At 36.8% G+C, this 25,782-nt stretch overlaps 1 protein-coding gene across 1 annotated transcript; it reads right to left on the bottom strand.

The window, feature by feature from the left end:
• Positions 1-13,044: 13,044 nt before the first annotated feature.
• On the bottom strand, positions 13,045-15,510 carry LOC148082321 (uncharacterized). The gene is made up of 10 exons (XM_087788163.1): positions 15,383-15,510; positions 15,231-15,290; positions 15,004-15,149; positions 14,847-14,914; positions 14,535-14,716; positions 14,367-14,464; positions 14,225-14,283; positions 13,958-14,079; positions 13,608-13,700; positions 13,045-13,505 (listed from the first exon to the last, which is right to left on the bottom strand). Exons 2-10 carry the CDS (start codon positions 15,271-15,273, stop codon positions 13,420-13,422), a joined length of 897 nt encoding a protein of 298 aa, XP_087644289.1. The 5' UTR covers positions 15,274-15,290; positions 15,383-15,510; the 3' UTR covers positions 13,045-13,419.
• Between the last annotated feature and the right edge of the window lie 10,272 nt (positions 15,511-25,782).

Here is a 25,782-nt window from a genome sequence, read left to right as displayed (position 1 = left end):
GCACAACTCAGATAGAAACTACATCACAGGCATGAGGTCCTCTTTGTTTGAATGATTTTTTGGAAATGTTCATCGTTTTACGGAAAGAATCTTGAGATGATCCAAGCCGCCAAATGAATGTGGCACGGTCTACGTCAGAAGAGTATTTCGCAAATGTGTCACCTCCAGATAGTCTTCCTGTTGCATGGCCTAGTAACCTGTTGTGTTTTCATACTTTTTTTTACTTTATTTTGTTACTATGTTTTAGTTTTTTGTGTTGAAGTCACATGTCAATATTAGAACTGCAAGCTTAGATCTGTAAAATCATTTATACTATTTTAGATCCATTATTTCTGATGAGACTGAGAGGGAAGAGAGACAGAGGAATGAGAAGCAAGGAGGAGGAAGTAAAACTTTAGAAACAAACATTTAGAGTGGAGACGTTTGGAGATCAGAGGGCCAGATTCATATTGTTTCTATTTTGGAGAAAGAATTATAGATTTAGGAATTCAGTCGACTTGGAGCATCATGTAAACATAAACGCTTGTCTCGATATGAAAACTCTGATAATATTCAACTAGCACATGATGTTACTGTACAAAACGTTCTTCTTCACGTACAAATTCAGATCCAACCTGGTCACATAAACCGCAGGAACAAACTTATACAGAACCGCAAAACTTTTTCACTGTTGTAGCACAAGTTACTGACCGGAAACATGCAAAAACTTGCATAATGATAGCAATACTATTTCTGCAATAGTAAATTATTGCACAACAAGTGCTTATGATAATAAAAACATCTTACATGCTCATCTTCCAAGTGTTGAATCCATTCTTCACATACACTGTTGTAAGAAGTCCAGCAGTGATTTATGCTGTGCTCGTGCTATAATGACTAAATAGACACACACAGTGTCTACCCTTTTGGCAGCTCTAAGCTTCTGTAATTAAAAAACATTATTTTGAAAGATCTATCTCACACACTATCAAATACTCATACACTGGCACATAAGATCGCAGGTAGAAGGGTTGAAAGAAAAACAAATCTTGGTGTGTGTTTACACTTACCATAAAGTATCAGGAAAAGACATGATATCCACTTAAAATCCATTCTTATTTAATCCTAAAAATGTAAAAAAATACAGTTGTATTATCCAGATTTTGAAAAGAAAAAAATAATTGAATCTATTTCTAGCAATTTTATTTCATCTTGTTGCTTGTCACTATTTACTTTAAATTTACTCTAGCATAATTCCTTAAAAGGTATATATCAATAGCGATCAAAGAGATAGATATTTACTAACCAATAATATATTAGGAATAAAGGAATAATTAAATGCTCAAAAAAACAAAAAAAATTACATTTATTGTCTTTTACACCCTCCCGTCTTCTGACTACCCAATTTAGTAGGTACTTACATAGAGTGTGATTGTCGGCTGACTCTGAGGAAAATAACACACAATACATAAAACAAAGATGAAACAAATACACCCTTCCAAAACATAGTCTGTAGGTGAGTCAAACCAATTTGTCCTTAGTTAAAACTCGTTGCATCCTATGATGCATGAAAAATTCTATTGAGCTTGTTCTCTCTCTATATATAAATAGTGACGAGCTATGATTAACAAACTTGAGCTTTTCACAATATGAAAATATATTAAAGATACATAAATGAGACGGATAAACTTCGGACAAACAACAGCCCAGATTTAGAACAATTGCTTGTTACGTCAAAACTGGCAATTATCTGTCTCAGCCTGTCCTTTTATTTTTATTGGGGTGTGTTTGTTTTGAACCACTAACTTGAATAACAAGGTGCAGGTACATACCTTCCAGAGGCACATACTGTGTGTTCTAACATGTTCAGAGTAAAACAATTTTGTAGTAGCATTTTTTTTTCTTCCTTGCAAAAACAATACATTTTATTTAAACCATACTTTATAGGTATACCAAGAACATAGCTCAGATGGTAGAGTGGTTGCCTGCAGTCCAAAAGGTTGCAGGTTCAATCCCAGCTCCAGACAAGCTTGTGTCGTTGTGTCCCTGAGCAAGACACTTCACCCTGATTGCTCCTGATGGTGAACTTGGCGCAAGTGTGCAGCCTACTCACATCAGTATGTGTGAATGGTTGAATTTCCCCTCGCGGGACTAATAAGGGATTCTAAAAAAAACAAAAAAAAACACCACCTACTGGAAATCTAAAACTGAGATTATATATATATATATATATATATATATATATATATATATATAACGTATTTGTTTCCAATTTAAATTCCCCACTTGAGAGGGAAAAAACACTTCTGAGCAGGGAGCAATGGAATTCAGGAGGAGTTCAGGAAACCGTTATCACTAGGCTGGAGAATCCTTCTCTGAACAGAGGTGGGGGTCTCAGGCATACTCTCTCAACCACTTACAATGCAGTGTTGAGCTCTAGGAAAGGTCTCCAAAATTCCACAACTGGAATCATTTGAGGGTCACACCTCACTGGACTTGTGAGGTGTGACCCTCTCTAGGTGGTAATGACTCTCACCAGGGCTAGCACTCTGATGGGTTTTAGCCCAAGCTCTCCGTTCCTGCCCCTGGCAGGGTATTGGAATCCAAATCAGAACACAAACACAGGATTTTTTTGTGGCTTCAGGACAGAATAAAGGAACACAATAAGATGAAAAAAAGCAATAGAAAAACAAATACTGGCTCTTAACTCCAGCTCACTTGAGAGGTTATTTCTCGGATAAGACGTGAAGCGTTTATATAGACCTCTACACAGTCCAGTTGACTCGCATTTCTAACCACTTTAGTAACCATGAACTGCATGATTATATGTTTTTGTATATATACAAACACACTTCATTCATTCCTGTTAGCATGACATGAAATCTGATTAATCAGTATAATAACTAAATTTAATGTATTGCTCTTTTTATTCTAAACCAGGCATCTTCTTATTCTCAAAACACTGTCCTTGTTTTCAAAGGCCACTTGATGGCACACTCTGCTTTATAATCCTTGCTCTAAACCACAAATATAATCGAACCTTACGTTATTTCCAAACCAAGAATGCCAACTGAAAACATTGTATCATCCTCGTCAACGCATCACTGCAAGTTGTGTGATGTTACGACATATAAGCTAATTACATGTAATCTTATAGTGCAATGAAGGACATTTCTAAAGCTATCTGTTATATTTAAAACCTTGAATTCATCTAGAATCATTTTTCTTTTTTTGGGATTTGAACAACACTATCGTTGGTACCCTTTGGTTAATGAAAGAAACAATGGTCACGGAAATAACTTCAATCTGACAAAAGTAATAATATATTAAAACTCCATGAAATTGAACCAAATAAAGTCAGACCTTTCCTCATAAACTATGCCTCAACGGAATTATTTAAACAATAATCATGAAACAGGCCTCGACAAAACTGATTATACCCTTAATTTAATATTTTGAGGCAATAAAATTATTCCTGTAACTGTCAACTGTCAACTGTAAACAATTTCCCGAAGGAGACCTCCTGAGGGATCAATAACGTTTTACCTTACCTTACCTCAATGGCCCACTCTCCATGAGCAAACTGCTCCAGTCATTTCATGTTTAAAGGGTTATTTCTTCCAAAGATGTGCAATATGATTAAGGTTAGTTCTAGTGAAGGGCTGATATGCTGTCAGGATACTGCATGGGTTGTTAATTAATGCAGTGCTGATACCTTTAATAGCCACTAGATGGTGCTCTCTGGTTTATAATAATTGGCTCTGATCTACTAATTCAATGAAACCTGGCATCATTTTCACTAAGGGTGCCATCGGGTGGTCTTTTGAACTGAATCATGATACACTATCAGCTGCCTCATGAGGCCCCATCAACCCACAACTAGTGAGTTCCTATTGAAGGCCACTTTATAATAGTCCAATGTTTTCCTCTTAGCCATATTTGGCTGTTTTTAACTGTGTGTTTTGGTTCATTAACCTGTTGCAAGTCCCATGACCTGTGACTGAGAATAAGGTTTCTGAAACTGGGCAGCACATTTCTCTCTATAATCGCTTGATAGTCTTGAGATTTTATTGTACCCTGCAGATTCAAGACATTCTGTGCCAGATGCATTTTTCCGTCTGTGCCTGTGAGACAGAGGGGTGTCACAATTCTCTGTTGGATGAAGGGCTAAGGGTATGACGGAGGGTCAGCTTAAAAACAAGGGAGGTCCGAGTTGAAACAAACATGTATAATGGATTTACCCAGAAACTACACAAATGTACGACCATTGTGAAGGATGGGGGCAAGAAAGAGCATGGATTAAAGTTTTTTTTTTAATAAATACGAGTGTAAATTGTTTGTCATTTTTGCAAAGATGCTAACGATAACTTTTACTCTAATCAAAAATCGTTTTTTTTTTTTTTTACATAAAAACATTTGCATATCTTTTCTTGTTGGTGTGGATTTACTCAACTTTATCATTGATCCCATCGAGGCGGCCAATGAGGTAAAGTGATTCTATATTTTTAACTTTGTCATTATCGTGTTTACGTTTGCGTGTTAAATGCATGACCGCCGCAGGTATGAAATGAGAATGTTTGTACTTCTATCTCTTGTTTTGATTTTTTTTTAATGTAGTTTTCGACGCTCAATAAACGGCCTTATGCAGAGTTGCTTTGAGCATAATTCGGAGTGGATGGGAGTCACACTGCTAATGAGTCCAAATAAACTTGCAAACTACGTGAGACATTTGTTTAAAATGTCATTTTTGTGTTTCTTGAAGGACTTGAAGGAGAGATAACAGCACAACAATGACATCATCCAAGCAAAAGTACACGTTATGTTGTTTCTAGGATTAATAAAAATACAGATACAAGCAACAACTACAATAATTATTATTCAGGCTGTAATAACACAAATATTGTGTCTGTCTCTTGTTTGTGTTTTTTATGACATTGTCAGGACCTCATAATGCCACACAGCGGTTCTGGTACAGACAGAGGGAGACATCAGCTGCTTGCATTGCTCAATGTTGTATATTGTCTCAATAAGTCCTTCATCATAATGTCCATGTTTAGGCTACTTCTTAATTATCTCGGGGCTGCCGTATTTGTCATACTGTTGTCTTGGCCTTTTAAAGTTATTTTTAATTTGTATGTATTTTTTTATTTTTATTTTTTTTTACAAATTTTATTTTCATTTCAGAGAAAAAAAAACAGTACAGAGTAACAAACAAACAAACAAAATATATATATATATATAAATATATATATATATATATATATATAAATATATATATATATATATATATATATATATATATATATATATATATATATATATATATATATATATATATATATATATAGTAAATTATATTATATATGTAAAAGACAGAAAAAATAAAACCAACAGGACAATAAGAAACATCAAAACAAGAAAAACCAAGTGCCAGACCACAAAAGAAAAAAAAAAAAAAATGTTAATGCTGCAGAAAAAAAAAAAAAAAAGTATTTACAAGGAGGTCAGAGAGCTCACAAAACTCCCTCTAGAGGAACAGCAACAATAGGTGGCATATGCTTCATTGTCATTTCCTGATAAGGTCCAGAAACGGTCCCCAGATCTTGACAAATTTCAAGTGTAAATTAGACATTGTGTATCTAATTTGTTCCAGATACAGGAGAGAAACCATATCATTGAGCCATTTTTTGAAGGAAGGTGGAGATGGTGATTTCCATTCACTCAGGATCACTCTCTTTGCAACAACCAGAGAGAAAGCTAGAGCTTGTTGCTGAGTGCTGGATAGATTAGAGGTTTATTCAGAACATCCCAAAACAACCAAAGCACCGGTCTGGATCACATTCACCTTGTATGCTTTAGAGAAAAAATTGAAAAACTTCAACCAATAAGTTCTTAACCTGCAGCAAGACCAGAACATATGTCCGAGTGAACCCTCTGACGTTGAACAGCGATCACATGAGGATGGAATGGCAGGGAAGATTCTGTTTAGCCTTGTTTTGGAATAGTGGAGTCTATGAGCGACCTTAAATTGAATTAATTGAAGCCTTGCATTTATCGAACAGAGTTTAATCCGGCTCAATCCCCTCGTCCACACATCGTCTGATATTTTCTCGCCCAAATCTTTTTCCCACGACTCTTTAATGTGCGACGAAGGGACCGCCTTGTAAAATAGAGACACAAGTATTGAAATTAAATGGTTTGAGGTGGAGGATTTCCTCATTGTATGATGAAAAGTATGTTCTTTTGGCAAACGCTCGAAAGACTGAAATGATTTGCTGACAAAGTTCCGGATTTGAAGATATCTGAACCAGTGAGAGTTCGGCAAATTGAACTTTGACTGCAATTGAGCAAAAGAAGCAAATCTACCGCTAAAATACAAATCTTTGAAGAAACATAAACCTCGCTCAGACCACTCACTGAACACTGGATCCATCTGTCCTGGTTTAAAATAAGTGTTATGGCAAATAGGTGTATAAACAGAGTGTTCTGACAGGTTTAGGACATTTTTAATTTGTTTAAATATTTTAAAGGAATTGAATAAGATGAAATCATTTTTTAGAACTCTGAGCTGAGGAATAGCATTTGAGAGTAAGATAGAAAAGGGAGAAGTATTGAAATGAGAAAGTGTGATGTTAGTTTCCATAAGAGGCCATGAGGGGGCAGATGCGTCATTTGGATTTAACCCAGATGAAAATTGATTCCAAAAGATCCAGTTTCTAGCATTGCATGCCCAGTAATAGTGTCTGAGCACTGGAAGAGCAAGACCCCCATCTGCCTTGGATTTCTGGAGATGTGCCTTACTTATGCGAGGAGGTTTGTAATTCCAAATATTGATTGAGTCAATTGTCTTAAAAAATGAGGAAGTGAGAAAAATAGGCACATTTTGAAAGAGATAGCTACATTTGGGAAGTATAGTCATCTCAATAATGTTAACCCGACCAACAAGCGACAGTGGCAGGAGCTTCCATTTGTTTATTTTATTTTTTAATGCATTAATCAAATTTAAAAAATTGAATTTAAACAAAAACTTGGGTTGTCTTGTGACATTGACACCAAGATAAGTAAAATAATCTGAACTGATTTTGAAGGGCAATTTAGTCAAATAATCTGGATCCAAGTCCTTCGAGAGGGGCATCAAAGTGCTTTTGTCATAATTAATGGTAAATCCAGAAAGCTGGCCAAACTCTTTAATGAGATCAAGAAGGGATGGTAGAGACTCTGTTAATTTTGAAATTGTCAACACCACATCGTCAGCATAAAGGCCAATTTTAGATGTTACCTTCCCACATTCTATTCCACATATTTGGGGACAGGATCTGATCGCCACAGCCAGGGGCTCCAGTGCCAAAGCAAAGAGCATCGGAGAAATACAACACCCTTGTCTGGTCCCTCGATTAAGATCGAAAGGAGTGGATTTATCGTAGTTGGTCAAGATACAGGATTTAGGATGAGCATAGAGAAGTTTTAAAATAGTTATACATTTTTCGCCAAATCCAAACTTCCTCAGCACTCCAAACATAAATGTCCACTCTACTTGATCGAAGGCCTGTTGTGCATCCAATGATATTACTGCTGACTGTGGTTTTTCTGATGAGTACATGATATTTAGAAGACGCCGAGTATTTGAGACAGGATAGCGGCCAGGAATGAATCCAGTTTGGTCAGGATGAATTAGATTGCAGATGTGCTTTGATAACCGAGAAGACAAAACTTTGGCAATTATCTTCTGGTCGCTGTTTAAGAGGCTCAGGGGACGATAAGAAGACACCTTTGTTGCATCTCTGTCTTTTTTGAGGAGTAAACAGATGTTTGCCTCATAGATAGAGTTTGGGAAGATGTTGGTCTTTACCGAACCGAACTCTTTATCATCCTCAGTAACAAGGGTGAGACTGCATCTATGTTTGCTTTATAAAATTCAATCCCAAACCCATCCGGACCACATGCCTTCCCACTGGGAAACGAGCGGATAGCCGCTTTGATTTCATCCAATGAGATCTCAGATTCTAATTCCTGACGAGCATCGTTACCAAGTCTGGGAATATCAAGCTTGTTTAAAAAAGCATCGATGTCATCAACAGAGGCCTTTGTCTTAGATGAATATAAGTCAGAGTAATAGTCCCGGAAACACTTGTTGATTGACTTTGGGTTTGTGATCAATTCTCCCGCAGCAGAGGAAATCTTATGGATAGCCCTGTCTGCTTGCACACCTTTCAGCTGCCTGGCGAGGAGTGTATGAGCTTTCTCACTCAGTTCAAAATGCTTTTGTTTTAGTTTGTGTATATAGTTTTTTACTTGTTCTGCAGATATCGTATGATATTCATATTTTAATTTGTGCATTGCATCTAGGGTGTTTTCAGATGTTGTGTTAAGATAATCAGACTGCAGTGTCCCAAGTTCAGATTCAATTTCTTTATAACGTTTACATCTCTCCTTTTTCTGTTTTGACTGATATGAAATAATATGTCCACGCATTACCACTTTAAATGTCTCCCACAAAGTTCCTTCGGAGACTGAATCATTATCGTTAAAAAGGAAGAAGTCTGAAATTTGGATTGAGATATATTCAAGAAAAGATTTGTCAGTGTTCAGTGAGGGGTGAAATTTCCAATTGTAAGAGCGAGCTGGTAGTTTAAAGTCAATTTTCATTGTAGCTGGAGCGTGGTCGGATATTATTATGTTATTATATTTTGAGCTGGACACTTTAGAAATTAATTTTGAGTCCACCAGGAAATAATCAATTCTAGTGAAACTACCATGGACATTTGTATGTATTTTTAACTGTGTATTGTTTTGTTGTTCAATTATTTTTTTTGTGACAATTCTAGTGAAGCATGATTGAAAACCAATCCCTGAACATTTCATAGGATTTTTATTTATTATTACTTATGTCAAATCCAAGTTGTTTTCTGTGACCAATGTGACTTTTTCTTTCATTAACCAAAGGGTACCAACAATTTTGATTGACAGAAAACTCAAGAGGCAGCGAATTGACGGAAATTATTTATTTGGTGTATTGAATGAATTTCAGAACAGATTACACTTACAGAATAGTAATTTAATAAATATAGTGCATATAAATACCAGAAGCAAGAATAAGCACATTTAAAATGATGATGTCGCCTTCATGGAGTCAATATTCGGTCCCACACATTATAATGATGCATATGCCAATAACATTTCTTAAATACTGTAAATTTCTTAAATACCTATTGTAGTGGTCTTTTCAGAACCATTTTTTTTTACTGTATTATTAACCTAAAAAGCTTGTCTGGACCAATGGCTGTATAAGGTGCGACATAAATGAAAAGAATGTAATCATTACATAGGTCATTGGAATCATTGAATTAGAATACATTGATGCATCAACATGTTCAGAGAATCATCCACAGTGTTGTCTTGTCATCAACCATGACAAAGCGATCAGGCAGAAAGCAGAGGGGAGGGTGATCTTGTGACTCAGGACACCTGAAACAATGATATATATATATATGTAGTTTTTTTTAAATTGATTGAAATGAGAAAAAGAACATAACCAGTTTATGCCCAAATTCATATTTTTACCTGTTGTGTGGGACGCTGCTGCAATATTTGATGATCCTGAACTGGGTTTTTTAGTAGTAGAAGGTGCGACTGTTGAACCCGTGGCTAGTGTAGCTGTAACACATATATCATAACAGTTACTTTTCGCTGATCCTTTCATCAATTAATTTCACCGATAGTGTTGGATCACATTGAATGTTCAATGATACAGACCTAATGCAAGGATTTGACGCTCATTTTAGAGCAAAAGAAAACAAAGAGTGAACTTTGAAAAGTTCACCAATGCTCAGTTTAAAACATGAATCTTGTTATATCAACAATTGAGCCATTAAACAAGCCAAATGTATGAAATGAATACATATTTTACTGACCTTTTTCGATTGTTTTCACAGTTAATTGGGTTGTTTTATCTAAGGCCTCTTTTACTTTAGTTTCATCTTGAAGTCCGGTGAATATGACATCAAACAATGCCACGGGGTTTCCATCTTCTTCACTGCATAAAGGAAAAAGAAAGATTATTAGAAAAATGTGATGCTCAAAATAGCCTAGTTATACTAACACACTGACACTAGAGCAGTGGTTCTTAATCTTGTTGGAGGTACCGAACCCCACCAGTTTCATATGCGAAATCACCGAACCTCTCTTTAGTGAAAAATAAAATAAGATTTCTTGTATTCCCCGTCTCCACGCAGCTACAATAAGTGTTACTTCAGTTTTCCCGGTGTAGGTACAATATCGTCCCCCACTTCCTATGTAATGACATCGCACGCTTCATATGCAAACGTCAAAAAAATATTTGTTATGGGTTAAAGAAACGTCAACAAAACGTTTACATGATACTTTTCACCACATAAAACATTTATATTTACAAGAAGACGATCTTCGTCAACATAATCACTTTCTTTCATTTCCTGGTCTGACGATCATGTGACTTTGACGCTAACAGGAAGTGTCTGCGCTACATGTGACGAAGCCTCTGATTGGCTGTAGCTGTTTAACTAATAATAACACACAACTGTACAATGAAATACAAACATTTGAGTTTGCATATGAAGCGTGTGACGTCATCAAGTAGGAAGTGGACACGATATTGTAGCTACACCGGTGCTCAACTTGGCGTTGCAAATCATGCAGATATGACGCTCACTCCCATCACATTCCGTGATACATGTGAATCCATGTTGTACATATTTGTCCGACCACTTTCCTCTTTTTCCCGACATAGTGAGTTTGGATTTAAATATGAACAAAGAAATCACACGACGTACTACCACGACAGTCGCACGTTGACTACTGAGGACTAAATTCCCCGCAGCACGGATTGGCCAAACAGTGAAGCGTGATCATCTGCAGCCAGTGATGGCCCAGCTGGGCGTGTCATCACGAATTTAACACGATAATTCGGGTGTGTCCGGACCTCAGCGGCGGAGGCTCTGCCGAACCCCTGAGACCGACTCACCGAACCCCTAGGGTTCGATCGAACCCAGGTTAAGAACCACTGCACTAGAGTAATGCATTGAAAATACAGTAAATAAGAAAGAAACTTTTTCTCCAGAATAAAAATCTTTCGTACCCAATTACTACGTTTTTGCAGTCCTTGAAGTTGTCGAAACCTGAACAAGCTTTTCTGCACTATGAATTGAACACAGGTCATATGAGAAATGGTTAAGATGCAAACAGATCCAAAATTATTGGGGAAGCAAATGTTTTCTTACCCAATCTTCAACATCTGTCTGCGTTGTTCCTTGACTGTCAGCATTATGAACCCAGCAATCAATCTTATAAACCTTCGAAAGAGTTTCTGTTGGATCCTCTGAGGTGAAAATGTGATTGTGTTAATATTGAAAAGAAAATCAAATTAAAACCATTTTGTGCCAATTTACCTGATAGACTGATTGTATTGACGTCAACGTTAGAAGGAGCTGGTGGTGAAGCAGTGGTGTCTCTTAAAATTTCCTTAATCTTGCTGCCAGATGGAAGATCCTGTACATTAATGGACGCCGGAAATTTAATCTCCAACTCCACCTGAAATTTCTCAGTTTCTGGTGAACACTTTCCGTCTGTCCTGGATTAGAAATGATCATACAATCATTTAATTTTTCATTCAATTATTTTATTAAGTCTTATAATAACGATGCATAAATACACCAACAAAATAAGCAGCAGTTTTAAATTCAATATATTTACCCTGTTTGTTTTAAATCACATTTGGCAGTATTTCCTATCTTGGTATAGCTTTCTAAACGACCCTCGCACTGTGGATTGAACACAACAAGAAAAGATTAACAGTGAATAATTAATATATGTTAAGAATTTTCTAGACAAAACAAAGAAAAGCTCTCACCCAAGCCACATGTTTCGTTTCAAAAGCTTTGAATACGTCGCCATTCTCGTTTTCGAGTTCGGTGTTATACTTTTCATTGACACAGTAGTTTAAAGTGTAATGATGATCGTCTTCTTTAGTTCCAAACGGCATGCCCAATTTTGCAACTGTTGTCGTACCATTTTGGAAGAAACTTCAGTTATTTTGTGAACACTAATTGTTACATGAATTTACATGGAAGTATTTACCTGACAAAATTAGGAAAAGCCCAGTAATCGACATGACTCGTTTTTCTGATTTTCTGACCTAGGAAATCCATTAAAATAAGCGTTATTCAGGCGATATTCATATTAAAAACAACACTTTTGGAAACATGTAAAAAAAAAAAAAACTCACCCAATAAAGTTATTGAAGGAATTAAAATGTGCAGTGACTCCTCTTGTTAAAAATGTTAAAAACGAGTTTTAATAACTTCTGCTAATCCTCGAATGTTAAAAAATGTTTTTAGATATTTGATGATTCAAGTTCCAGTAAGATCCCTCTTGTTCTGTTCGCTGCTTCACCTGTTCTGACTGCTGATTGACACAGGACTCTATACTATATATGCTGGCTGCTGACGCTATACGAACAAAACACATAGTTAAAGAAGATGACACATAGAAATGTGACAGCATATTGGCCTCACTCCATAAAATACACATTCTTTTTTTTAATAGCGCACAGGCATTGTCAACAACACAATACAAAGCGTCAAATATTTGGAAGCACTCCACCCACCATTGTTAAAGTAATAAGGGTGGAGTGCAAATACATAACTGTGATCTTCTTGTACAATTTTGACCTATCGGGCAAGAGCCACCATCTTCCAGCTGCCTTTGTCAAGTCACCCAATATGACAAACCCTTCTTGGGTGTGAAACCTCTAAATTTAATGATGGTTATTCAAGTCCTAGTGTTTTATAATACTGTGTATTGTTTTGTTGTTAAATTCTTTTTTTTGTGACAATTCTAGTCAAGCATGATTGAAAACCAATCCCTGAATTTGATTGGATACATTTCATAGGATTTTTATTTATTATTACTTATGTCAAATCCAACTCGTTTTCTGTGACCAATGTGACTTTTTCTTTTATTAACCAAAGGGTACCAACAATTTTGATTGACAAAAACTCAAGAGGCAGCGAATTGACGGAAATGATTTATTTGATCCATTGAATGAATTTCAGAACAGATTACACTTACAGAATAGTAATTTAATAAATATAGTGCATATAAATACCACACGCAAGAATAAATACATTTAAAATGATGATGTCGCCTTCATGGAGTCAATATTCGGTCCCACACATTAAAATGATGCATATGCCAATAACATTTCTTAAATACTGTAAATTTCTTAAATACCTATTGTAGTGGTCTTTTCAGAACCAATTTTTTTTTACTGTATTATTAACCTAAAAAGCTTGTCTGGACCAATGGCTGTATAAGGTGCGACATAAATGAAAAGAATGTAATCATTACATAGGTCATTGGAATCATTGAATTAGAATACATTGATGCATCAACATGTTCAGAGAATCATCCACAGTGTTGTCTTGTCATCAACCATGACAAAGCGATCAGGCAGAAAGCAGAGGGGAGGGTGATCTTGTGACTCAGGACACCTGAAACAATAATATATATATATATATGTAGTTTTTTTTAAAACAATCGATTGAAATGAGAAAAAGAACATAACCAGTTTATGCCCAAATTCATATTTTTACCTGTTGTGTGGGACGCTGCTGCAATATTTGATGATCCTGAATTGGTTTTTTTAGTAGTAGAAGGTGCGACTGTTGAACCCGTGGCTAGTGTAGCTGTAACACATATATCATAACAGTTACTTTTCGCTGATCCTTTCATCAATTAATTTCACCGATAGTGTTGGATCACATTGAATGTTCAATGATACAGACCTAATGCAAGGATTTGACGCTCATTTTGGAGCAAAAGAAAACAAAGAGTGAACTTTGAAAAGTTCACCAATGCTCAGTTTAAAACATGAATCTTGTTATATCAACAATTGAGCCATTAAACAAGCCAAATGTATGAAATGGATACATATTTTACTGACCTTTTTCGATTTTTTTCACAGTAAATTGGGTTGTTTTATCTAAGGCCTCTTTTACTTTAGTTTCATCTTGAAGTCCGGTGAATATGACATCAAACGATGCCGTAGTGTTTCCATTTTCTTCCCTGCATAAAGGAAAAAGAAAGATTATTAGAAAAATGTGATGCTCAAAATAGCCTAGTTATACTAACACACTGAAACTAGAGTAATGCATTGAAAATACAGTAAATAAGAAAGAAACTTTTTCTCCAGAATAAAAATCTTTCGTACCCAATTACTACGTTTTTGCAGTCCTTGAAGTTGTCCAAACCTGAACAAGCTTTTCTGCACTATGAATTGAACACAGGTCATATGAGAAATGGTTAAGATGCAAACAGATCCAAAATTATTGGGGAAGCAAATGTTTTCTTACCCAATCTTCAGCATCTGTCTGCGTTGTTCCTTGACTGTCAGCATTATGAACCCAGCAATCAATCTTATAAACCTTCGAAAGAGTTTCTGTTGGATCCTCTGAGGTGAAAATGTGATTGTGTTAATATTGAAAAGAAAATCAAATTAAAACCATTTTGTGCCAATTTACCTGATAGACTGATTGTATTGACGTCAACGTTTGAAGGAGCTGGTGGTGAAGCACTGGTGTCTCTTAGAATTTCCTTAATCTTGGTGCCAGATGGAAGATCCTGTACATTAATGGACGCCGGAAATACGATCTGCAACTCCACCTGAAATTTCTCAGTTTCTGGTGAACACTTTCCGTCTGTCCTGGATTAGAAATGATCATACAATCATTTAATTTTTCATTCATTGTTATAATATTTTTTTTAAGTCTTATAACAACGATGCATAAATACACCAACAAAATAAGCAACAGTTTTAAATTCAATATATTTACCCTGTTTGTTTTAAATCACAGTTGGCAGTATTTCCCATCTTGGTATAGCTTTCTAAACGACCCTCGCACTGTGGATTGAACACAACAAGAAAAGATTAACAGTGAATAATTAATATATGTTAAGAATTTTCTAGACAAAACAAAGAAAAGCTCTCACCCAAGCCACATGTTTCGTTTCAAAAGCTTTGAATACGTCGCCATTCTCGTTTTCGAGTTCGGTGTTATACTTTTCATTGACACAGTAGTTTACAGTGTAATGATGATCGTCTTCTTTAGTTCCAAACGGCATGCCCAATTTTGCAACTGTTGTCGTACCATTTTGGAAGAAACTTCAGTTATTTTGTGAACACTAATTGTAACATGAATGTACGTGGAAGTATTTACCTGACAAAATTAGGAAAAGCCCAGTAATCGACATGACTCTCATTTTTCTGATTTTCTGACCTAGGAAATCAATTTAAAAAAGCGTTATTCAGACGATATTCATATTAAAAACAACACTTTTGGAAACATGTAAAACAAAAAAAAAAACTCACCCAATAAAGTGATTGAAGGAATTAAAATGTGCAGTGACTCCTCTTGTTAAAAATGTTAAAAACGAGTTTTAATAACTTCTGCTAATCCTCGAATGTTAAAAAATGTTTTTAGATATTTGATGATTCAAGTTCCAGTAAGATCCCTCTTGTTCTGTTCGCTGCTTCACCTGTTCTGACTGCTGATTGACACAGGACTCTCTATATATACTGGCTGCTGACGCTATACGAACAAAACACATAGTTAAAAACGAAGATGACACATAGAAATGTGACGGCATATTGGCCTCACTCCATTAAATCCACATTCTTTTTTTTTAATAGCGCACAGGCATTGTCAACAACACAATACAATGCGTCAAATCTTTGGTAGCTCTCCACCCACCATTGTTAAAGTAATAAGGGTGGAGTGCAAATACATAACTGTGATCTTCTTGTACCATTTTGACCTATTGGGCAAGAGCCACCATGTTCCAGCTGCCGTTGGGCAAGTCACCCAATATGACAAAACCTTCTTGGCAGTGTAACCTCTACGTTTAATGATGGTTATTCAAGTCCTAGTGTTATATAAGACAGATCATCAACTTTGAAGGAAAATCTATCAGTTAGAGTGGTACCCGTCAAAGAGGTTTACTGAAAGGTTGCCGGTTCAATCCCACCTAAAAATGCGTTTTCTGTGTGTCGTCACCAATATTTGTGTCAATAAACAAGACACTTCCCCCAATGATTGACTCAAACAGACAAAACACGCTTTTTCATCGTCTAACAGTGTGTCCAGACCAAGAATGTTTTATGTTTGTTGCATTTTAAAAAGCACTTTACCCTTAATAATGATTCCACTCAAACAAACCCAACACATTCTTCTCAATTGGACGTCTCCCAAATCTGGGCAAATTTGTTGTCAAGCAAGCAGGGTTTTAATCTTTAGAACTTAATTAGAATAAGATTATAGTTGATTGTGGGCAAAAGATAAAAAACATAACCAAAAACCAAAATCATTTCAGTGATTTCAAAGAAATCTGAAAGAACCAGTTTAGTGATACATGTAAGGGCATGTATTTGTGTGTGCCTCTATTCAAATTAAGTTCATAATTGCAGTGCATGCTTATTGTCTGCTAACCTGTGTTTAAAAAAAAGACAATACTCACAAAGACTAGATAGAGTTGTGAGCATATTCATGGCTAGTTGTCTGGCTCAGTCTCATCATTTGTTTTGCTTTGTTTCATTCTTTATTCTTATTTTTGTATTTTTCTGTGTTTTTCTAAACATTTTATTTCTTTACTCTTGATTCTTATGATGCTTTAAGTTCTTTACTGTGTTCATTGTCTATGTTCATAGTCTTGTGTTTCATCTGAGTAGTACAGCATCAATCGAAAACAATGTATGACTTTCATAATGACAGAGGTCACTAAGGCCTTTACACCAATATCTAATATACTTTATTATATGACCTATAGAAGACAAACTCTTAGAAAAGCGGTATGAAATAACCCTAAATTGTGGAGCTCCCTTTGTCAATTTGTGGAATAAGGAAAGGCAAAAAATTTGAATTCCCCTTTTTTTCTCCTTTCCATGTACTTCAGATAAGAGCACACATTTGCAGCACTTGAACCATGTTTGTGTTGTGACATAACCTGCCTTCAAGCTTGACAGTTTTATTGTTTTTTCAGTTATTTTTTTTTTACTCGGTTTTGGTCCTGGTTTTGATCATGCATCTTATATTTTCAAGTTACTGGTATTATAATTCATACTTAACTTAACTTACAGGACTTGAAATATCCTCACACTTGGAAAGTTGCACTTTGATTGTTAAATTTAAATACTCTTCTACTTCAATACGCTGCGTATTTGATTTTCAGTATTTGTGTTATGTTTTAATTTTTTTTTTTTCAATGTATTTCTGAAGAAACATCATTTATTTTTAGATCTTCTACCATGTCATTTATCAAACAGGAAAGACAGGCTTCATCTGTCACTTGGACAATAAATGATTCCCTTTGTCATAGGAAGTGCAATACGTCATTGGAAGACTTTTTATGACAGAGACCAAGACCAAGTGACGCATTATTCATTCATTCATTTATTTTCAACCGCTTTTTCCCTTACCGGGGTCAAGGGGAGACTGGAGCCTATCCCAGTATCATAGGGCTAGAGGCAGTGGTCACCCTGGACAGATGCCAGTCTGTCGCAGGGCACACAAAGACGGACAACCATTCACACACACTCTCATACCTATGGATAATTTCCTAAAGTTCTCAATCAACTTCTGTATGTTTTTGGACTGTGGGAGGAACTTAATGTAATTTACACACCTGACATATTTTCGTTTTTTAAAGAGTACATATTTGTTTATGCATTGAAAAGATTGTTTTTTTTATTCACATTGATTAGATACATGTTTGACAGAAAGAGAAAAACATGATTCCCTTAACCCTTAACCCAAACAGTAGTTTTATACCAATGCCATTTCAAACCGTCAATCATAAAAATTAAATCAATATTTATTTTTCTGATATTCTTACTTGTCATCATTTAACGAAATAACACATTTCTCCTTTTACAGGGATGTAAATGAGTGTGAATAATTCAACTTGATTCATTTACTTTTTACCCAATAAACATGTGAAAGCTTTAATTTAGAGTAAGGGCAAAATTGTTTGTACGTGCCACTGACATATATATATATACAGTATATATATATATATATATATATATATATATATTAATTATATATGTCAGTGGCTGGTATATAGAAGGTTTTTGCGTCGAAGCCATCAAAAGTATTTATTAAAAAAGATGATGATGGTCAACGACCAAAATATAGTTTTTCTACTTCTCTTTCCTACATCTTCAAGGTCTTTTTGTACAGTTGGTGAATTTCTACGCATCCCCATTGAAGTCGGGCACCAAAAAACCCTTTTCTACCACCACGCAACCAACTCCTCCCTTTCGCTCTCATTCTGTTCATTACTTCTTTAGTACTCAGAAGTACTCCTTCCATCTTTGTTTCACACTTGTCACTCTTACATCCTTCACTTGATAACACAGATTTAAAAAATGGAAATAAGCAGTTTCCCCTCAATTGTACTTCCCCAGTCCAATTATTCAGAATTCAGAAAAAACTTTCTTTGTTCAACAACTTCCACCAATTTATCCTGGGAAGGTCCAAGGAGGAGTAACAGAAACATGTGGAGGTTAAACAAAAAACAGGCCAAAATAAGAAAATTGAAATCCACTAAAATCTGGTTAAACACGAGGCAAGAAGGCAAGACAAGAAATAATCTAAAGGGTGGAGTCCAACAAGCTAGCACATTGTTATTTTTGAGACAGTAATTAGGTCAGCCATGGCACGAAAGCTTTTGCGTTTCTGGGGTTTTTTTGGAAACACTTTATTTGAACAGAAAATAAATGTAACAGCTTGTGATTCAAACAGAAGAGCCTTTTTTAACATCACAGTTCCTTTGGTTTTGCTTGTCTTATTGTTAACTGATGCTTAATATTTCTGTCTCCATGGTGTTGGGTGATACTATACATATGATGTTCATGTCTCTCCCTCCAGATCAATGAGCTAAAAGTTGAGATTAAATATCAGTTTCTAGTTCCAAGTTAAGAAAAGTATGTGTTGTATTGATTATTGTTGTGAATGTACAGTATTGCATTTATTACATAAGGTATTCAGGCATTTAAAAAAAATAATAATAGTAATAGTGTGTTGGTTTGTATCTGAATAATATTCAATATCAGAATTTTATTTTTGTAGTAAATGTTTTCTGATCTTTAAAACATTCTCAAAATATCAATATATTGTAGAGACACAATAGGTAGACATAAGTATGTTGTTGAGCAACTTATTTGTTCTTCTTGCTTAAAGCAATTTTGTCACTCCCATTTGTCCTGGGTGTAACCTGTTCCCTGTCCTAGTCTGTTTTGCAATCATATAATTTAAAAGGTGCACACCTTACTTTAATAAGACAACCTTACTGACTTCATGACAAAAAGAAGTTGCTTCAAGTTCCTCCCCGATTAAGAAACCTGTTCCATGAATGTCGTTTACCTTGAGAATCTAGTTTGTTTTAAATAACACATCTTATTTTATCTGTCATCTTTTCAGGCATCATAGATGAAACACAGACAAGTGATACACATAATTATTTCCCAAATGATTTAAAGGGGACTCTAGAACATTGTCCAGGATCAGGCATCTGGGATGGAACAGATTAGTGAAAAATATTCTAGGTAGAGTCTTTTCCAGTACATTTCCCTGCCTATACCATTGATAGAATCATACGAAAATAGTCTTACAATAAACTTGGACAATATAAATTACATGTGGAAATCAACACTTTGACTGCTAATGATCAATAATAATGTTTATTATGCTCCTTGTTAAGATACCAATGAAAATTCATTTGAATTAAACTATTTCATACATCATACAAAATAAATCAAATTATTAAAAAAACTTAAAGCAAACTTATTAACAATCTGTCCTCTGCACCAGGACATCAGAGATACTTTCTACACACTCATCACAAACATACACAAAGACACTGCAAATAAAATCATAATAATAATTTTAAAAATAGTAAAACTAAGAGCAGGGATCGACCGATGTGTATGATTGGCTGAGTTACAGAAACGTTGATGATGGGCTCTTCAAAAAGCGCACAAACCAAAATTTTAGTCAGAATGTTAATCACTCAATGAATCACTTTTAAGTAAGTAAGTAAGTAAGTAATATTTATTTATATAGCGCTTTTCGAGACCAGGGTCACAAAGCGCTTAAACAATCAAAACAATACTCAAAAAAGTACATACTTTAAAGATAAAGATAATACTGAGAACAACACAGGAGTTCGAGAAATTCAAGGAAAAGCCTGAACAAATAGAAAAGTCTTAAGATGTTTCTTAAAGGAGTCAGTAGAGTCCATCAAGCGCAAAGAGAGAGGAAGATCGTTCCAAAGCTTAGGAGCAACAGCCTGAAAAGATTTCTCTCCTCTGGTCCTGAGCCGTGTGCGTGGAACCATAAGTAGATTCTGATCCACAGACCTCAGAGCCCGAGCTGGGGTGTAAGGCTGGATCAGATCAGTGATGTAAGGAGGAGCCTGACCATGAATAGCTCTGAAAGTAAGAACCAGAATTTTAAAGTTGATCCTGAAAGAAACTGGAAGCCAGTGAAGAGTTTTAAGGACCGGAGAGATGTGAGTTCTTGTACTTGAGCGGGTCAGAATTCTCGCTGCAGAGTTCTGAATCAACTGCAGGCGAGACAGCTCCTTCTTGTTAAGACATGAAAACAAACTGTTACAATAGTCCAGACGAGAAGAAACAAACGGATGGATTACAAGCTCCAGATCATGTTCCGACAACATTTTCCTAAGTTTAGAGATTTTTCTCAGTTGAAGGAAACAGTTTCTGGTCAGTTTTCTGCAGTGTCGAACAAGATACATGTCTTTATCAAATATAACACCCAGGTTTCTCAGGCTCAGTTTGACAGACTGACCTAAGTCACCCAAGTACTGACTCAACCCTGGAACCTTATCATCAGGAGAAATCACCAGAGTTTCAGTTTTATCCACATTTAGCTGCAGTGTTTTCACTCAGCCATTGTTTGATTTCTAGCAAACAATTGACAAAGCTGTTCAGCCTCTGGGGCTCAGTTGAATCAAAAGAGCAGTAGAGCTGGATGTCATCAGCAAAAATGTGATAAGAAACATCAGGAAATCTCTGAATGATTTTACCGAGGGGAATCAAGTACAGCAAAAACAATAAAGGACCCAAAACAGAACCTTGAGGGACTCCACACATCAGATCTGCCGATTCAGACCTCATTTGATTGGCAGATACACTAAAACTGCGCCCAGAAAGGTATGATGAGAACCATTCTAACACAGACCCAGACAGTCCCACTTCATCCCTCAGTCTTTTCAGCAGGATCTGGTGATCAACTGTGTCAAAGGCTGAGTACAGATCCAAAAGAACCAGAACAGTGAATTTACCAGAGTCAGCCGATATCATGATGTCATGTGTGGACACCTTCAGTAAAGCTGTCTCCATAGAGTGATGTTTACGGAAGCCAGACTGAAACTTCTCATGGATGTCACTCTGATCCAGGAACAAAGACAGCTGCTCAGACACCACCTTCTCCAAGATCTTGGACAAGAAAGGGAGCTTAGAAATAGGCCTGAAATTACTGAGGTCTCAGAAAGACATAATAAATCCAAATTAACTCCTGTGAAAAGATCATTTAGAATAAGGGTTTATTAGTAATGGAGCGAACATTCAGAAGTCCTACATTCAGCACCGATGACGTCACTGATGACGCCGCGTCACTGACAGGCGCGCAGAGCAGGATCTTTTGAAGTGAACAGCAGCGGTCACGTGGGTGACAGCTGTTACTCACGTTCAACTCGGTAGTAGAAGCCGAATTAAAGAGAGGAAATGAAAAACTCTTAACACCTTTCGTTGAGGTCTGGGCAGACGGCAGCGCTGACGTGTTGTCACACACTTCAGTGAGAGGAACGTCGATCAAACATCGATGACGTACGATGACGTCAGAGTTGTTCCGAGCGATCGCGACTGTGCGTCTCATCCTGACCTCTACGCCAGACCGACTCGATCCCTTGTGGAAATCGCCCGGTACTCGAGAGATCAAAGGATATTCCACAGAGTCCAAGTCGATTTGAAGCGGAGCCAGAAACAAACTCACGGGACATTGGTAACTGTCGCGAGTAAAGTCTCTCTGATGTTGAAAAGAGCATCACGATCATAGATCCGAGATGCTTGAGACATATCTTTAGTGATATGCGCATAATATCCGGACAAGTAGTCGTTAAAGCGACTGTTTTTGGCATTTATTGCAAGAGCTCACTATCAAGCAGGCCGATCAAAGGCTTACTGGAAACGGAAGTTTGTGAGGAAACATGCAACTGTGAAGATTTGGTTAATGCTCCCTGAGATAGACAGAGGGATTGTTGCATCAAAAAGTTCATTTTCTTTGACTCTTCGGCATGCACTCTTAAACAAGCAATGGACTACGTCTTCAGAACATCCAACTCTGACATTTGTGTCCTTTTGGAGATGAAGGCAGGACGTTGAACAGTCATCCACCAAGAAGCCCTTGTCAACCGTGATGGCCATGTCAGGTGTAAAGAGTGATTTAATCCCTGACTGACAAAACACCTCCTTGTCACTCATGGATCCCTCAAAGAGTGATGACACAAATATCGGGCTCCATGGGGGGCATCCCCACCATAGCCTTGAAGGTGCAATGAGACTTGTAGTGGAAAAATACCTCACTCTGAAGGAGCAGAGATAAAGCGTAACCCTGTGCATTCAAGGACCACATGTGTGTTGGTGTAGCTGCCATGAAAGTCCTGTTGAAGACTGGTCTTCACAGCTGCAGCGGACAGTAGGCTGTAGAGAAAGTTGACCCAGGTCACAATAATTCGGCTGACTGTTGCTTAATGGATGTTGAATCTATGGTCCAGCTCTCTCTGGGTACAGCCAGTGTAGAGAGATGAGAGGAAGAGGAAAAGTCTATCTTTAGGCAGCCGTTTCCGTGTGGAAATATTAAATTAAATTAAGACCATAATGATAATATCCATGGATTTGTGTATGAGCCTACATAAAATGACCATAGAATTAATATCAAACATGAGTAAAATTGCAACATAAAATAAGTGGAAATAATGTTTAAATTGCAAGATCATGATATTAAAAATGACAGCTTTTATTTGTTCATTATTTTACTATGAACTTTTTTTTTTTTTTAAACATTTTAAATTTGTGTAACAGGCGGCTATGTTGGTGTGCTACTTACCTAATTTAATTTACAATCGTGGTTGGAATTAGTTATCTCTGACTCAATATTAGATTAAGAAGTCAATAATAAACTAAAACAGACAATAAATGCAAGTGCTTGAAGTTAAATGTTGACCTTTCAATGACACAGTCTTACATACTCTTCTGCACTTCTCCCACAACAGTCACCTGCCTTTAACCAAATAAAGAGGGTGAATCTGCCATGTTTATTAAAACCAAGAACAAATGTACGCAGTAGAAGAGTTGTTAAAGAAACTCTAATTCAAATACATATTTCCGAGGTGGACTGACAGCGAAGCTCAAGGCTTACCCATACTCAATCCGTCCATCTTCCTCTCCAACGTTCGTTCCCTGGATAATAAAGTTTATCATCTGCAGTGGGAAGTACTATCAGGACGAGTCGACATCGAACTGTTGACGATAAACTGCAGAGCTTTTTATTTATAAAAGGGAGGCCATGTGTGGAGGGAGTGTTTTGTACAAAACCATCAGTGAGCTGCATTCTGTCCACACTGAGAGGGTTTTTATTGTGGCTGGGGATTTTAACCAGGCTAACCTGAAGACAGTTCTCCCACATTTCCACTAGTATGTGGATTTTGCAACCAGGGGAGACATTTCAGACATGATTTTCTCAAATATTAAGGACGCATTCAGAGCAGCTCAATAGTTTTGTTCATAGCCTTTGTTTTCCTTCTCTCTGGAGCGATTTTTATTCATGTTTTTAGGTTTTATTTGCCAGAGTAGTATAGTTTATTGCCATTTTATTTTCCCTACGCAGTGACAATTTTTGTTGTATTTTTCCCTTTTCCTCAGAGGTGTTTTGCCTCAGTCTGGGGGGTCTGAGGGTTGGAGCCTATTCCAGCTTCTTCAGGTGAGAGGCAGGGGACACCCTGGACAGGACCCCCAGTCTGTTGCACACACACATACGAATTGCACCTAGTTCCCAATCAAACTCTGCATGTTTTTGGACTGTGGGAGGAAACCGGAGTTCCCTGGGTAAACCCATGCAAAACTGTGAGAACATACAAACTCCACGTAGAAAAGTCACAAGGTGCCTCCCTCCGGACTTGTAAGCAAAAATGCATCTTATTTGAAATAAATTAAATTTGTACTTTTTACTTTATTGTAAAAGTCGGGCAACACTAACCGGAAGCAAGGCAACTTATCAGAACTGTTTGAATGTATAATAGTTTTAGGTTTTTGTACTTGTTTACAATTTCATAAGAAAATAATGCTCTATTTTTCACCTCTTCCCATCAGCATTGTTTGAATGTATAATATTTGCTGGTTTTGTTTATGTATGTTTGTATCACGGGAAAAAAATGTTACCATTAGTTATGTGTACGACTTTGTCGATGCTTCGAAGCGTGTATCAAGTTATCCAGGAAGATTTTCCAGAAATTGTATCAAGGCGTGTGTTGGTGACGTAGGTGGAGTGCTCTGGATGAGTCGTGGGTCAAATGATCATTGAGGACTCACAGCCCTTCACAATTGTGGAGGATGAAGATGAATTATGTTATCCCAACTAGGCAGGTATGTATATAAGTACACTAAGCATTTTCCCCAATATTCCAATATTTAACCTTAAAGTTCCCTCCTCAGCCTTTAAAAGGTGGAGGATAGATATGAGAAGTCGATGGAGAGGGCCAAATTATTCGTCTCACAAGCCACAGCAGTGAGGCTTGACTGCAGATAAGTGGACCTCCCTGAACACTGACACATATCTAGCTGTGACATTCCATTTTATAGATGCTAGCACCTCGCTACAAACTGTTGTTTTAGGGGTGCAGCATTTCCCTCACATGCATACAACGTTAAATTTGGCTACAGTAAAATCAGCACTGATGTCACAATGGGGTATAACTGGAAAAGTTACAGGCCTTGTGACAGATGGTGCAGGAAACATAGGTGCATGGGCAAAGGCACTAAATGTGCAGCATTCACATTGTGTAGCACATTGCATCAATCTTTGTGTGAAGAAAGTGGTGGAGCAAAACCCTGTGCTTTGCGCTATCAGGGCACAATCCCTCAGAATTGTGTTTTTTCAAGAGCAGCACAACTGCAAAGGTGAGTTCTTTATCTGACTCATGTATTTCTGGGGAATTATTTGTTTAAGTTGCTGCTGCAGTTGTGCTTGAAAAAATGACTTTTTGTATTGTCTAGTTCTTTGGAGAGATTGGTAACGGTGACAAACCAAATGTGTCGTCCAAACCTAAAGCTTATCCAAGGGGTGGACACCCGTTGGAACAGCACCTACCAGATGCTCCAAAGGATATATGATCTGATGGTGGGCATTACCGATATCCAACCAATTTCTTCAGAAAGCAGTTAAATTATAGCAGAATGTCTTAAGGTACCCAATTCACTTTCATTTATTATTTACTCTATCTTACATCTATCTGTCTATCTAGGTGTTGTCTCCATTCCATGAGGCAACTGGATAGCCTTCTGAAGAAAAAAGGGTGTCGGGATCAAAAGTTATCCTCCTGCTTTCGATGCTACACCGTGAACTGGAGGAGGAGGATCTTGGATTCCTTCAGAAATGGGAGAGTAGAGACCTGGCTGAAAGTCTGAGGCATCAC

This window comes from Callionymus lyra, chromosome 4 (genome assembly GCF_982586985.1).
Source record: "Callionymus lyra chromosome 4, fCalLyr1.hap1.1, whole genome shotgun sequence".
Taxonomy (NCBI): domain Eukaryota; kingdom Metazoa; phylum Chordata; class Actinopteri; order Syngnathiformes; family Callionymidae; genus Callionymus; species Callionymus lyra.
The sequence above is the reverse complement of the archived record's forward strand: the minus strand, read 5'-3'. Positions and strand labels throughout refer to the sequence as shown.

Excerpts from the sequence above, each read along its gene's own strand:
- LOC148082321 (XM_087788163.1), bottom strand. The coding sequence starts at position 15,273 with ATGAGAGTCATGTCGATTACTGGGCTTTTCCTAATTTTGTCAG. Across the intron at positions 14,465-14,534 it reads CAATACAATCAGTCTATCAG|AGGATCCAACAGAAACTCTT; the intron begins GTAAATTGGCAC and ends TTTTCACCTCAG. Across the intron at positions 14,284-14,366 it reads AGACAGATGCTGAAGATTGG|TGCAGAAAAGCTTGTTCAGG; the intron begins GTAAGAAAACAT and ends TTCAATTCATAG.